This window comes from Arvicola amphibius, chromosome 3, assembly GCF_903992535.2.
Source record: "Arvicola amphibius chromosome 3, mArvAmp1.2, whole genome shotgun sequence".
NCBI classification, from domain to species: Eukaryota; Metazoa; Chordata; class Mammalia; order Rodentia; family Cricetidae; genus Arvicola; species Arvicola amphibius.
The window spans coordinates 113,929,322-113,945,688 of NC_052049.1; the positions used below are offsets into that span (position 1 = coordinate 113,929,322).

At 41.3% G+C, this 16,367-nt stretch overlaps 1 protein-coding gene across 7 annotated transcripts in view; it reads right to left on the reverse strand.

Moving 5' to 3' along the window:
- The window catches only part of Rnf214 (ring finger protein 214), a 39,559-nt gene that overhangs the window by 22,114 nt on the left and 1,078 nt on the right, over positions 1 to 16,367 (reverse strand). For 4 of the 7 annotated variants that reach the window (XM_038323674.1, XM_038323675.1, XM_038323672.1 and 1 more), the window contains exons 2-5: positions 15,812 to 15,925; positions 10,378 to 10,888; positions 9,545 to 9,604; positions 3,583 to 3,723 (exon numbers count right to left, since the gene is read on the reverse strand). In XM_038323674.1, coding sequence (XP_038179602.1) covers positions 3,583 to 3,723; positions 9,545 to 9,604; positions 10,378 to 10,888; positions 15,812 to 15,918 — 819 coding nt within the window. In that variant the 5' untranslated portion in view covers positions 15,919 to 15,925. Of the gene's footprint in view, positions 1 to 3,582; positions 3,724 to 9,544; positions 9,605 to 10,377; positions 10,889 to 15,811; positions 16,029 to 16,367 lie in introns of all 7 variants that reach the window. The other 3 variants (XM_038323678.1, XM_038323676.1, XM_038323673.1) reach the window with 2 other exon arrangements.

Consider the following 16,367-nt stretch of genomic DNA (forward strand, 5'->3'; position numbering starts at 1 on the left):
AAAAATAAAAAAAATAGAAAATGGAATATGATAGGCTGGAGAGATGGCTTAGCAGTTAAGAACACTGGCTGCTCTTCCAGAGGTCCTGAGTTCAATTCCCAGCAACCACATGATAGCTCACAACCATCTGTAATGAGATCTGGTGCTCTCTTCTGGTCTGTAGGCATGCAGACAGGACCCTGAATATATAATAAATAAATCTTAAAAAAAAATGTAATGTGAGACTGGGGAGACCTCAGTCAGTAAAGTATTTGCCATATAAATTTAATAATGAGTTCAAGTCCTAGAACTCACATAAAACAGCCAGGCATGGTAGCATGCCCTTGTACTTCTAGCTCTAGAAAGAAAGAAACAAGGGGATTCTGAAGCTTCCTGGACAGCCAGCCTAGTTCTAGATCCAAATGAGAGTTTCTGTCTCAGAACACAAAAAGTGGACAGAGCCTAAGGAATACCTGAAGGTTGACCTCTGGCCTACACACATATCTGCACATATCTGCATGCACACTTGCACATATACACATGAAAACACACGCACACACACAAATTTATTTTAAAAGGAATATACTGGCTTCAATAAAGACTGAATAGACATCTGTTGAGAATTCTGAGACGGGCATTCTTCCTTCAGGTGGGAGTCTGCTACATCCAACAAACATGCTCTTGATCTTTATTATAGTTCTGCTTTACTGTAAGTGGAATTTTCTGTTTCTTTGCTGTGCTGGATACTTTTATGTCAACTTGACAAGCTACAGTCATCTGAGAAGAGGGAGCCTAAATTAAGAAAATGCCTCCATAAGATTGGGTTGTAGGCAAGACTGTAGGACATTTTCATAAAGTGACTGATGAGGAAGGGCAGAGTTGATTATGGGTGGTGCTATCCGTGGGCTGATAGTACTGGGTTCTATAAGAAAGCAGACTGATGTGAAGCAAGCCAGTAAGCAGCACCCTTCTATGATCTCTGCAGCAGCTCCTGCTTCCAAGTTCCTGTCATTTGAGTTCCTGTCCTGACTTCCTTGGATGATGAACAGTGATGTAGAAGTGTAAGCCAAATAAACCCTTTCCTCTCCAACTTGCTTTTTGGTTATGGTGTTTCATCACAGCAATAGTAATCCTAACTTAACACTTTTGCTGTCTTACTATATAACAATAGGAAAAAATACACATACGTTTTTGTATATTTTTTAAATATTTATTATGTATACAGTGTTCTGTCTGCATGTATGCCTGCAGGCCAGAAGAAAGCATCAGATCTCATTACAGGTGGTGGTATACCACCATGTGATTGCTGGGAATTGAACTCAGGACCTCTGGAAGAGCAGTCAGTGCTCTTAACCGCTAAGCCATTTCTCCAGCCCTGTTTTTGTACATTTATAAGAATACATATACACAAAGGTAGTCACCTGTAACAATTACTCTGCCTCACACAACTCTGTCCACAATGGTAATCGATGTGTTAAGTGCTTTGTATTATATTTTTATATTTTGTTCACTAATGTTTGAGTAGTCCTGGAGAGCCTGATCAGGGCCTCCCACAAAGCATACATACTACTCCTAAACTATATTCTTGACCCATTCTGTTGAAAGTTTATCAGATTAACTGAAACTTTTTAAAACTACTTTTCCAACTTAACCTAATTGGGGGAGTGGGGGTGAAGCATGGTAGGTGGTTGAGATTGTCTGTAGTCCAGGCTGGCATCAAACTCAATATGTAACTGAAGATGACCTTGAACTACTGATCCTTCTGCCTCTGTATCAGAGAATTGGATTACAGGAATGTGCCATTTAAGTTTTTAAGTAACACCACATAGACATTCTCTATGTCCACACATTCATTCACAAGTTTGTATTTGTAGAATAAACTCCCAATAAAACTTCTTGGTCAGCTTATTTACACTGTATTTATAATATTAACTGATAGGTGTTCTGTACTTGTTTAAAAGAAAACGGTCCCCAAAGCGAGTGGCATATTAGGAGGTGTGCCTTGATGAAGTAGGTGTGGTCTTGTTAGAGAAAGTGTGTCATTGTGGTGGTGAACTTTGAAATCTCTTTTTTCAAGCTCCACTAGTGGGATACTCAGTCAACTTCCTGTTGCTTGCAAGATATAGGATGCTCAGTTGCTCCAGCACTGTGTCTGCCTGCAAGCCGCTTTGCTCCTGGTCATGTAATAATGTACTAAACCTCTGAAACTGTAAGCAAGCCACCCCATTAAATGTTTTTTTTTTTTTTAATAAGAGTTGCTGTAGTCATGGTGTCTCTTCACAGCAATAACAATCCTAAGACATCTTCCCAAGTTTCCAAAATGAGCACCACAACCCATAGCCCTCAATGAATTAACTTTACTTCACCCCTGACAATGCTGTTCTGACTACTTACCTAGACCTTTTGATTGTGTTTGAGGTTTTTACTTGCTAATTTATTTTTTCCAGTTTTTAGATGTCGGATTAACCTAAGCGAAACTACATTTTGCATGAACAGGAGATTAAGTAAGTGAATACTGTTCAATAATGTCAACAAAACATATTAAATAAATAACCTTTCTCTCTGTGTACTAAAAGTCTGGAAAAGATGCCTTCAATGCTTCTTTTTATACTTGAATGTTAAAAAAAAAAAGGCCAGGAGGCCTTTAATCCCAGCACTTGGGAGACAGAGGCAGGCAGATTTCTGAGTTTCAGGCTAGTGATCTACAGAGTGAGTTCTAGGACAGTCAGGGCTACATAGAGAAATCCTGTCTTGAAAAACCAAAACAAACAAACAAAAATTTGTGTATTTGTGTATGTGTACACATGTGAGCGCAAGAGTACATGGAGTTCAAAAAAGTGTGCTGTGTCCCCTAAAGAAAGATTTATAGGTAGTTAGAGTTATAGGCAGTGTTGAGCTACCTGACATAGGTGTTTGGAACCAAACATAGGTCTTCTCAAGAACAGTAAGCACTCTTAACTGATAAGTCATTTCGCCAGTCCTAGTTTTGTTATTAATTGGTAAGACTGCTATGGTGTTCTATAACTGTAATCCCAATATATAAAGAGTGAGGCAAAAAAGATCTTGAGTTTAATGTTAGCCTGGGTTACACAGAGACCATAGTCTCAAAAATAAACCAAACCCAAGAAATACTGACTTTCCTTCTGTTGACTCAGAAACATTTAACATTTGATCAGAAACTGTTATTTTACTCATTAGCAGTGTGTGTATATGTATGCAGAAACACATAATATATATACACACATACATACATACTTTTTTTGGAGGGGGAGAATTTTTTTGGAGCTACTGTCTCACTACATCAGCTTAGCTGGACTGGAGCTTGCTATACAGATAGACCAGGCTGCCCCCAAACTCACAGTTCTCCACCTGCATCTGCTTTCAGAGTGCTGGAATTAAAGGCATATGTCATCACGCATAGCCGTAAATATGTAATTTTAAATCTAGATTCTGTTTATGAGAGAAGATACACAATAATTATCTGAGTTGCAATTTCTTTTCCTTCCTTTTTCTTTTGTGATTCTGGGACTTAAATGCTGAGTATGCTAGGCAAGCACTCTACCACTGAGGTAATTCCCTCAAATGTCAGTATGGGCAGACTACCTGGTGATTCTTCATTTCTTCTTCTCTCCTTTGCTGAAGCTGCTTTAATTGCACTTGGAGCTGATTCTCCACCTGCCTCTGCTTGTCCAGGACTTCTTGGTAGCGCTCCTTCAACAGGGTTCTCTCTGTCATCATTTTGTCCTATTAAGAACAACAAAAGTTTCTTTCCCAATTGAATCACAAGAAACTCTCATCAGTTTTGTTTTCTGTTTGTTCATTTGAGAAAGGGTCTTACATAGCTCAAGCTAGCCTCCATCTTGTTATCGTGCTGAAGATGCTCTTCAACTTCTGATCCTCCCACCTCCATCTCACATGTACTGCAATTACAGATAGCACCACACCTAGTTTATGCTGTACTAGGGACTGAACGCAGGGCTTCTGGCATGATGGGCAAGTACTTGATCAACTGAAGTGTATCCCCAATCTGTATCTGAGATGTGCTACACTGTCCAATACAATAGCTAATAACTGTATGTGCTCAAGTAACTTCAAGTTAACCAAACATAACAAAACAGAAACACCCAGACCCTCAGGAGCCTAGACACATTTCAAGAACTCAAAGCTAATAAATAAAATGAAAACAATTTTATTTATTATCATTGTGAGTGTACAGGTATAGGATATATGTGTGGGTATAGTATACATGTGTTACAGCATGTATGTGGAAGTCAGAGGACAACTTTGTGGAGCTGGCTCTCTTTCCAGCTTTTAAAACTTTTATTATTATTATTATTATTATTATTACTACTACTACTACTACTATTATTTTGGTTTTTTGAGACGGTTTCCCAGCAGCTATGGAGTCAGTCCTGGAACTCACAGCCTGCCTCTGCCTCCCAAGTCCTGGGATTAAAGGTGTGTGCTACCACCACCCAGCAAGATTGTTCTTTTAGGTTTATTTATTTTATGCATATGAATGTTTTGCCTACATGTATATATGTACATTCTGTGCTGGGTACTTAGAGATAAGAAGACATTAGATCCCCTAGAACCACAATTAATGATTGTGAGCCATCATATAGGTCCTGGGAACCAAACTCAGGTCCTCTACAAGAGCAATTGTTTTTATTTTTAATTGCATATGTGTTGATATGCATGTAAGTGCAAATGCCCAGGAAGGCTAGAGATGTCAGATTCGTTGGCAGTGTAGTTATAGAAGACTAAGAGCCATCTAATGTGGGTGCTAGAAGCTAAACTCAGGTGCTTTAGAAGAGAAGTAGGTGCTTTAATTGCTAAGCAGTTTTTCCAGTCTGCGCCCCCCACCCCCCATTCCACTCTTACATGAGTTCTGGGGATGGAACTCACTCAGGTCATCAGGCTTAAAAGTGGCAAGCACTTTTACCTACTAAGCCATCTCAATAGCTCAAGGGGGCTATTATAACAGACAAATATCTCCTACCTAAAATTCTATTATTTTGGGGGGCTTTTTGTTTTGTTTTTATTTTTTCTTGAGATATAGTCTTTGCAACCAGCTGGTCTTGAAATCAAAATGCAGCCAAGACTGGCCTTAAACTTCTGATCCTCCTCCTTCAACTTCCCAAGTGCCTAGAGTTTAGAAATCAATAGCTCTTCCATCACCACCCTTGCTCAGTAATCATCCTCCCCCTTTTTAAACAAAATTTGACAAACAACAAATAACTGCCAAAGCAAGACGCTGTCTCTAAAAACAAATGTGGGGGGGGCTGGAGAGATGGCTCAGAGGTTAAGGATGCTGACTGTTCTTCCAGAGGTCCCGAGTTCAATTCCCAGCAACCCCATGGTGGCTAACAAACATCTACAATGAGATCTGGTGCCCTCTTCTGGCATGCAGTCATACATGGAGGCAGCACACTGTATTGTATACATAATAAATAAAATCTTTTAAAAAATATGGGTTAGGGCTATAATTCAGTTGGCAAAATGCTTGACAGGCATGCACAAAGCCCAGGGCTAAATCCCCAGTACCGCAGAAAACTAGGCCCGGTAGTGGCAGATGGATAATGGCTGGCACTCAGAAGGGAGAGGCAGGAAGACAGTTTGAGGCCAGCCTAGGTAAAATAAGACCCTTTATCCAACATAAAAATAAATAAAACTCCTCACACCAATCAGTCTGGTGGCACCCACCTGTTAACTCAGCACTTACTTGCAAGACTGAGTGGAAGGATTATAGCTTCAAGGACAGCCTGAGCTACACAATGAGACTTCATCTACAAAACAACAAAACAAACCACTACCAAGGGACAAAATGGAAAATACATTAAGGAATATATATGAAAAAGAATTGATAGAGTGACAGAAGCTTAACATTGTAACAAGATTACTAGGATGTAAGAATGAATGACTCAAACCCAGTGTATTGTGAGCTAATTATAGCATACACAAACTATTTTATGTGGTATGCAGAGCCAGCTTTTTGGGGCAGCAAGGCTGGCCTCAAACTCACTACACAGCTGAGGCTGGCCTTGAACTTTTGATCTTCTTGCCTTTACTTCCTGAGATTATACTCATGAACCCCTATCTCCAGAAAGGATCAGCTTTTAAAGAAACAATGGGGCCAGACTTGATGGTATATGCCTTTTATTGCCATCATTTGGGAGACAGAAGCAGGGGAGAAATCTCTTCAACTTTAAGGCCAGCCTGGTCTATATATTGGGTTCCAGGCTAGCCGTAGTGAGACTCTATGTACTGGCTGGTTTTGTGCATCAACTTGACACAAGCTAGAGTCATCAGAGAGGAAGGAACCTCAGCAGGAAACGCTTCCATGAGACCCAGCTATAAAGCATTTTCTCAATTTGTGATCAATGGGAGAGGGCCCAGCTCATCGTGGGTAGTACCTTTCTAACAAAAGTAAGCCAAGCAAGCCATGTGGGGCCAGCCAGTAAACAGCACTCCTTCATGGCCTCTGAATCAGCTGCCTCCAGGATCCTACCCTGTTTCTGTCCTGACTTCCTTCTGTGATGAACAGCAAAGTGGAAGTGTAAGCCACATAAACCCTTTCCTCCCCAAAACTTGCTTTTTGGTCATGGTATTTTGTTGTAGCAATAGAAATGCTAACTAAGACAAACTGGTATCAGCGTAGTAGGGTGTTGTGTTGCTGGGACAGATCTGACTGTTTTGGTGAGGACTGTGGAAGGACTTTGGAACTTTGGGCTAGAAGAGCCATTGAGTGTTAAGAACTCTGTGGAGCCAGGCAGTGGTGGCGCACGCCTTTAATCCCAGCACTCGGGAGGCAGAGGCAGGTGGATCTCTGTGAGTTCGAGACCAGCCTGGTCTACAAGAGCTAGCTCCAGGACAGGCTCTAAAGCTGCAGAGAAACCCTGTCTCGAAAAACCAAAAAAAAAAAAAAAAAAAAAAAAAAAAAAAAAAAAAAAAACTCTGTGGAATGTTCTGTGGGAAGTTGGAAGATAAGATGGAGGCCTGTCTTATGAACTTTCAGAAGGAGTTTAAAGGTTCAATCACGATCATTTTATTCTGAATGAAGATTTTGTGGTTCTGGTTAGCTGGGGCTGAAAAATTAGCAGTATTTATTAACAAGATACCAGAACTACTAAAGCAAAACTTTTGTTTTCCTGGGGCGCTTGAAGCTGGTCAGATGGAGCTAAGAAATTAGTGGTAATTAAGAAGAGACCAGCATCACGGAGGTGAACTTCTGCGAAGTGTTTTCTGAGAGCATAGAGAAGCTGTGTTCCAGAGGTGGCTCAGGTTGTACCTCACGCTGGCAGCCGGACTTGGTAATAGATGAGTCGCCAGGTGGCACTGGTTCTGAAAGCCTGGAGAGCAGCTGAGGCTTGGCACTGAGAAAGGCTAGGGAGGCCACTGTGAAAGTGCAGCACAGCTGCAGCACAAGACCCCAGCCAACAACAGGAGCAGCAGTGGAGTGGGGTCAGCCAGAGCCTCGAAGACAAGCTGTGTGCTGCCGAGAGCAGAGCCAGAGAAGTGACCAGGCCCTTAGGAGGAGTTCAGACGATCTTGAGTAGTCCCAGCCATTGGACAGCTGGAATTTGGTTTTGATTTATGACTGTGCCCTGATTTTTACCCCTTTTGTAGAAAGAATTTTACTGAAGCCCACAGTTCAAAGACAAAATTTTTAAAAGACTTTGGCTTTTGCTATTCTAAAGGGACTAAAATTTTCGTGTTTGAATTTGTAAAGACTGGGACATTTAAAGTTACTTTTTGTTTGTTTGTTTTTTTGAGGTAGGTTTTCTCTGTGTAGCTTTGGAGACTACTTTCCTGGCACTGGCTCTGTAGACCAGGCTGGCCTCCAACTCTGTTACTTATGTTTTTAATGTGAGATCTTGAGGATGAGTGAGAAAGGAAGGTTGTGGATTAGTAGTGATGAGTTTGTGTGTCAATCTGACAAGAGGTCAGTTTACTGGTTGGTTTTGTGGGTCAACTTGACACAAGTTAGAGCCATTAGGGGAAAGAGCCTCGGCTGAGGAAATGCCTCCATGAGATCTAGCTGTAAAGCTGTAGGAGGGTCCAGGCCACTGTAGCTGGTGCCTTCCCCAGGCAGGTGGTCCTAGGTTCTATAAGAAAGCAAGCCAGTAGGGAGCACCCTTACATGATCTCTGTATCAGCTCCTGCCTCTGGGATCCTGCCGTGACTTCCTTCAGTAATGAACAGCAATGTGGAAGTATAAGCCTAATACATTCCTCCCCAAAGCTTGCTTTTTGGTCATGTTGTTTTGTTGAAGCAATAGAAACCTTAACTAAGTCACCCTATCTCCAAAATTAAATAAATAAAAATTAATTTTAAAAAGCTAAAAAAAAAAAAAAAAAAGGCAGGCGGCAATGACGCATGCCTTTAATCCCAGCATTTGGGAGGCAGAGGTAAGCGGATCTCAGTGAGTTTGAAGCCAGCCTGATCTACAAAATTCCAAGACACCCAAGACTGTTACACAGAGAAACCCTGCCCTGAAAAAAACAATAGATAGATAGACAGATAGATAGATAGATAGATAGATAGATAGATAGATAGATAGATAAAGGAGTGTATCAGGGTAAGAGTAAAATTACCATAGTAAGAAAAGAATACTGCTAGGAACATGGGGATGCTTCATCTGGAAAGATTTAAGCTTGAGACTTAAGAATGGGTATCAAGCTAGCTGTAGTGGCATATACTTTAACCCCAGTCCTCAGGAGGAAGAGGCAGACCATTCTCTGAGTTCAATGCCAACTTGGCCTAAAAGAGTTCCAGGCTAATCAAAACCACATAGTGAGATCCTATTTCAAAAACAAAAGAAAATGCCTTATATTAAAATCTTCACAGCGCCCTGGGTGGTGATGGCATGCCCCTTTAAGCACAGCACTAAGGGGGTGGGGAGTGGGGACAGACAGACACAACAAAAAGCTCCACAGTTCTTGGGCAATGAAAACAGGAAAATTTAGGAGCTAAAGGTCACCCCCCCTCCAATTGTGAATCCAAGGTCAGCCCCTGGCTATATGAGACCCTGTTTCAAACAAAACAAATCACATGTGGTGGCTCACTCAATAATTCCAGCAATCCTGGTGGCTTACTCCAATAATAGAGGATTGCTATGAGTTCAAAGCTAGCCTGGCCACAGAACAAGACCCTTTGTCAAAACACAAAAAGTGATGGCTATAATGGTGCAAACTTCTAATCCCAGTATTTAGGAGGCAATACTGAAATTCTGAAACCAACCATGGCTACAACAACAACAACCTATCTCAAAAAATACAAATAAAGGACATTTTAAACTACATGTAGAGAGTAGAAAATAGAAAACAAGTTCTATCACTAAATCCAAACAAGTAATGTAGCAAGAACTGCAGAGGTCCTGTCCTCCTTTTAGAGCAGGACTGGCATAAAAGATATTGCTGAAATGTAACAGGCTGGGTGAGGCAGTCCATTCCCATTGTCGGGACTGAATAAGGATGTGCGCTTTTCCCAACCAAGGTGACAATGCTCACATCCTGTGTTCCAATTGCTTTATGTGACAATGAAGTTTTAAGTATACACTCACCAGATTCTTTTCAATATCTTGATCTGTGTTTACCTCTGAATCTGCTGTCTTAAAGTCAGTCTATAAAAAATAAATAAAAATAAAAATTATATTCAAGACTTTAAGTCACTTTAACACAGAGTTAGTTATTCTAGACCTTTCACATAGAAACCACCAACAAAGAACAAAGCAGCAATGTAGTCCTGGTAAACATACCACCATCCAATACAATCTTTTCCCACAAAATAGTCTAACATCTGCCTAAGAGAAAGCCACAACCTAAGGGAATAACTGCCTCCTGCAATCTATTGTGTCCATATTTCTTCCCACAACAAAGCACCAGAAAGCAGGAATCACTGTACTTCTTGATACAGACCAGACGATTAGCAAGGACAGAGGTGAAAAGTATGAGTGCTAGCCAAGCAGCAGAGCGCACACCTTTAATTCCAGCACGTGGGAGGCAGAGGCAGGGGCATCTGAGTTTGAGTCAGCCTGGTCTACAGAGTGAGTCCAGGATAGCTAGGGATACACAGAGAAACCCAGTCTTGGGGGGGTAGGGGAAAAAGGGAGATGTATAAATGCTAAGGATCTACACCAATCAAGTTTTCATCCAAAGAAATTACATGGAGATCATAATAGCTGCTACATGCTATATAATTAGACACTGGCCTTCTTGTTTCTGGAACAGCAGAATGAAGCCACTGCATAACACTATATGCAAACAGTATGATGACTGCTTGCAAAAAACAAAAAACAAAAACAAAAACCGGCATAGCGCAGTTCACCACATAAGAAATGGCTCCTACCCTCACCTCCCCCAATTCCATTTTAGTAGTAGAAACTTGATACTTGACCTGTACAGCAATGTTCTGAGAAAGCTTCAGGGAAGAGCTATCCTGATCATCATCCTGATCCACTCTGACTCCTTCAACCCCATTTGCAGGAGGCACTACAGGTCGGAAATCCAAGCCTGCGTCCCTGCTACCTTCCTTTAGGATGGAGGCTGGTGGGGCTTTCTCTTCAGAGCAATTCTTGGAGGCAAGTTGTTTTGAGTGGCACCCTGCCTTAAGAGACCGAGTGACTGGATGGAGGCTCTCCTGGAGGCTTGTGTCCCCCTCCTCTCCTGCTGGGCCGGTCAAGTCCTTCAAATCAGACTGAGACCCACTGCCAGAAAGACAAAGGGCTGTGGCTACCAAGTTTTCTCCTAAAACCTCCTGGTGCGCTGCTGAAGCATCACTTGCTGATGAACCAGGATTCTGCTCTGGGTGTTCCAAATGAGCATTTCTGTTACTCTCCTTGGTTACCATTTGGCTACTTACACTCGGTGGAGACGAGTTCTTCTGTTTCTGGGCAGAGTCTTGGGGGCTATAAAAAAAAATCTAGGATAAGATTGTAGCTCAGTGGTATGTCATCTGACTAGCATGCCTTAGACCCTAGATTCTTTTCTTAGCACCAAAAAAAAAAAAAAAAAAAAAAAAAAAAAAGACATTTGGAAGATTAAATATATTTTCTTTTTCAGTGCTTGGGATCAAACCTAGAGCCTCACACATGCTGGATAATGTTCAACCACTTAGCCACATCCCCACACAGTCACTAGAACAAAACTAGAACCTATAAACCCTCTCCATCATCAGAACAAACTAGTTATTAATCTAACAATTTCTACCCCATATATAGGTAGTCCAGCCTGGTGGGTGGAAACTTGAGAAAGGTTCTAGGGATGGCCTATAGTAAGTACCTAAACACATGTGACCCTAAAGATTTAAATTAATTCTGAGTGCAATAACTTTTGTGAACGGGGAAAAAAAAACAGTACAGTGCTAGTTATAGTAATATTAACTTGGTTACGAAAAATATTTTAATAAATAGATTGATTGATTTGAAATAGGGTCTCACTGACTGGTCTTAAACTCAAAGATATCTGCCTGCCTCAAGTGCTGGGATTAGAGGTGTGCACCACCACACCTGGCAAAACACTGCTTTTATTCCTTCCAAAAAATAATTTTCTGGTCTAGCAAGATAGCTCACTGGAAGCCAGGTGGTAGTGGCACACGCCTTTAATCCCAGCACTTGGGAGGCAGAGGCAGGTGGATCTCTGTGAGCTTGAAGCCAGCCTGGTCTATAAGAGCTAGTTCCAGGATAGGCTCCAAAGCTACAAAGAAACCCTATCTCGAAAAACCAAAAAAAAAAAAAAAAGAAGAAAAGAGAAGAAGAGGAAGAGGAAGAGGAAGAGGAAGAAGAAGAAGAAGAAGAAGAAGAAGAAGAAGAAGAAGAAGAAGAAGAAAGGTAGCTAGCTCATTGGGTGACCTTTGCTGTAAAGCCCTGATGATCTGAATTCAATACAATGGAAGAAGAGAATTTCTAAAAGTTGTACTTGGTCCCTCCCCACACAACTGAAAAAATTAAATTAAAAATAATAATTGTCCTTCAAACATGTCACACAACTCTCTGAACAAAACCACTATTTGGGCGGGCAGTGGTGGCGTATGCCTTTAATATCAGCACTTGGGAGGCAGAGGCAGGCAGATCTATGAGTTTGAGGCCAGCCTGATCTACAGAGTGAGTTCCAGTAGAGACAGGGCTACACAGAGAAACCCTGTCTCGCAAACAAATAAACAAATAAAAATCAAACCAGAAAAACACTATTTGATCGCCGGGCAGTGGTGGCACATGCCTTTAATCCCAGCACTCGGGAGGCAGAGGCAGGCGGATCTCTGTGAGTTCGAGGCCAGCCTGGTCTACAAGACCTAGTTCCAGGACAGGCTCTAAAAAAGCTGCAGAGAAACCCTGTCTCGAAAAACCAAAAAAAGAAAAAAGAAAAAAGAAAAAAGAAAAAAAAACACTATTTGATCAACAGTTTGCCAGAGTGGAGTATCACCTTAAGTAGTTGAGAGTACAATTTCACCTTGTTTTGTTTCTTTGAGACAGCATCTTGGTACGTAGTCCTGGCTGGCCTGGACATGGTACTCAAATGTAGCCGAGGCCAGCCTCAAAACCATGGTAACCAACCATTCTCCACCAAGAGCTGGGATTTTAGATATGAGTCACCATTTTCAGCTTTAAAGGTATGATTTTTGAATCCACAATTGAAGTCGTCAATGAAAATTTTATTCCATATAGCAAACATACATATATTTAACATCTGGGATAATAATTTTTGTCATTTGTCATAGACATTTAAAGTACTATTTTCCCTTCATCCTTCATCCCTAGGGCTAGGGAGTGAACACAGATACACATGCCAGGCACATATTCTTCACCAAGCTATAGCCAGAGCAATAGCTTATATTACCTGTCTTGTTTGTTCTGTTTTGTTTTTGAGACAAGGTCTTACTCTATGTAGGCCTGCCTGGCCTGGAACTCATATTTAAATAGACCAGACAGGTCTTGAACTCTTGGAGACCCACCTACCTCTGACTCTTGAGTGCTGAAATTAAAGGTGTGCACTACCACACCTGTCCAATGCAGGACTTTTTCCAGAGATCCTTAAAACATACTTAAAGTGACATCCAATATTCATAGCCAGTCTTACACTCCAAAGTTAAGTCTATATCAAATTAGGGGCGCTGGCTACTCTTCCAGAGGACCTAGGTTCAATTCCCAGCACCTACATGGCAGCTCACAACTGTCGGTAACTCCAGTTCCAAGGGATTCGACACCCTCACAAAGACATATGTGTAGACAAAACACCAATGCACATAAAATAAAAATTAATAGATTAGCTGAGCATCATAGTCCATGCCTTTAATTCCAGTATTCAGGAGGCAGAGGCAGATCTGTAGGCCAGCCAGGTCTACAGAGAGAGTCCCAGGAAAGCAAAGTCAGAGACACAGAGAAACACTATCTCAAAACAAAACAAAACACAGCCAGGCAGTGGTGGTGGTGCAGCCTTTAATCTTAGCATTCACCTTTAATCCCAGCCCTGGGGGGGGGAGGGGGAAACAGACAGGCATATCTCTGTGAGTTCAAAGCCAGCCTGACTTACAGAGTGAGTTCCAGACAGGCTCCAAAGTTCCAAAGAAACCCTGTCTTAAAAACAACACACACACACACACACACACACACACAAAATCCAAGGCCACTGAAGAAAAATGTCCTACCCTCCCCAAGCAAATACTCAGTGATTTTTGTTGAGAACCAACTGTGGAATGGGAGCAGGGAACTTAATTATAAACCTGAGCAAATACAGTACCTGGATTTAAACCCAAACTCTACAATTTGCTAGCTGTTTGCCTCTAGACAAGTTATTTCATTTCTAAAACAGAAATAGTGTCATCCACTTAACAGAGATCATGCAATAACCTTTGGCCGCTATTACTACTAGTAGTAAGTCATGGCTGTTTTTATTTAGAAAATCAATACATATAGAGAAATCCAAGTTTATGGTAGGCTTATATAACATACCCCCTATTACTCATTCATTGACAAACATCTCTTACTATAGGTATGTGCCATCATACCTAGCTCAAATACCTCTTTTTAAAAACAAATACTTAGCCAAGCAGTGGTGGCACATACCTTTAATCCCAGCATTTAGGAGGCAGAGACAGGCAGATTTCTTTGAGTTCAAGGCCAGCCTGGTCAACAAAACAAGCTCCAGGACAGGCTCCAAAGCTACAGAGAAACCCTGTCTCGAAAAACCAAAAGAGACAAGGTTAGTTAATCACAACTCATACTTGCAAGACTTAGGAGGAGAGAGCTGAGTGTGGTGGCCCACACAATTAAGAGGTAGAGACAACAAGATAGACTCAGCCACATAGTGAGTTTGAGGTCAGCCGGAGCTACAAGAGAACCTGCCTCAAAAAAACAAACAACAACCACAAAGAGTTTTAGGGCCAGAAAAATGGCTCAATGTGGGAAGGCACTGGCCTACCAAGCCTAACTGGACTTCAGAGTCCCCTGGGCCCACATGGTGAAAGAAGAGCATCAATTCTAGCAGATTTTCCTCATCTTCACAGGAAAACTATGGCATGTATGTCACACACAAACACTAAATTTAAACATATGGGAGGCAGAATCAGATGAACTCTGAGTTCAAGGTCAGTCTGGTCTACAGAGCTAGCTCCAGGTCAGCCAGAGCTACTAGTGAGACCCTATCTCAAAAAGAGAAAAAAAAAATCCTTAATAAAAACAAACTTGGTAGGGGTTGGAGAGATGGCTTAGAGGTTAAGAGCACTGGCTACTCTTCCAGAGGACCTGAGTTCAACTCCCAGCACCCACATGGCGGCTCACAGCTGTGAGCTGTCTATAACTCCAGGTCTAGGGGATCTGGCTCCCTCATATACCCACAGGCCAAACACCAATGCACATAAAAAAATAATAAAAAAGTTACTTATTTTATGTTTTTTCGAGACAATGTTTCTCTGTGTAGCTCTGTAGACCAGGCTGGCCTCGAACTCACAGAGATCCACCTGCCTCTACTTCCCAAGGACTGGGATTAAAGGTGTGCGCCACCACTGCCTGGCTAAATAATTAAAAAAAAAAAAAAAAAGACAAAAACAAATATGGATGAAAAAAGAATATAGCTTAATAAGACAAATACATTAAGCAATAAGATATATTAACAACGATATCAAGATGGATACACATATAATCTGTGTTTATCTTTAAATTTTGCACATATAAACCTGTATGTATTTCCTATATAGCCAAGTGTCTTATAAATGAGTATGAGGGCTGACATATAAAGACGCTTTCCACAAAAGCTTGGTGACCTGAGTTTGTCCTTGGAACCCATATAATAATAAGAGCCAAATCCGCAAACTGTCCTCTGGCCTCCAAATGTACACACACCTCCCTCATTCCCATCATGCATAATACACAATAAATAATAATTTTTAAAAAACATGGATATGGCCACACATAGTGGTGCATCCCTTTAATCCCAGTATTAAGGAAGCAGAGGAAGATGGATTGCTCTGAATTTGAGGTGAACCTGGTCGACATAGTGAATTCCAGGTCAGCCAGATCTTATCCAAAAACAAAGAAAGAAAGAAGAACGATACACAAGAACGTTTAAACGAGCATATTGTTTGTATAGGACAAGTCAGGGAAATATATGTATTTATGATGTCTTGATACCTGCTCTAACCCAGCACGCCTGCCCAAGTGCCAGCTGCTATACCATACAAAGACCAAGCAATCCCCACTTTAAAAAAAATTAATCTGGGAGAGGGGGAAAAACTTAATCTACAGAAGTGCCATTATAGCACCAAGGAGGAAATGCACCCTTCAGAAGCTCATCGCCAAGCCCCTTACCTAAATAAGCCTCAAGAGATTGCACGTTACCTTAGGCCATCTGGGAGAGCTTCATCTGACTTGGAAGCACATAAAGTAGAGGATTCCAAAGGACTGGGGGCACTGGCCCCATGGTCAGCTACCTCAGAGGCCGCCATCTGCACTCTGGATATTCAGAAAAAGGACAGGATACAGGTTACAAAGCTGAAAACTTTCTTCTGCAGAATTCCCACTGCATTGGTTCCTCCAAGCACCAAGAACTAAAGCTCTGAAAAAAAAAAAAATCCAAGAGTGAGTATTCTGCAGGAGGGCAATAAAAAACCCACTTCACACCCTAAGTCCCAGCTAGCACCAACCCTCAGGATAGGCCATATGTACATAAATATCTAGGAGGCTATGCAAAGCCTTTACTTTCTCTCTTGACAGAAATACTGTCATTTAAAATAGATGACAATATGACATTAATTTTCCAAATGGTCCACTCTGTCTACTACCCTTTATAAAAGATGGCCTTTTTGGCCCACAATCAATATGTTTAAAAATCACTTTTTGGCTGTTACAGCCAAAGCATTCTCTATTAATTTAAGGGAAGGGTTTTTTGGGAGGT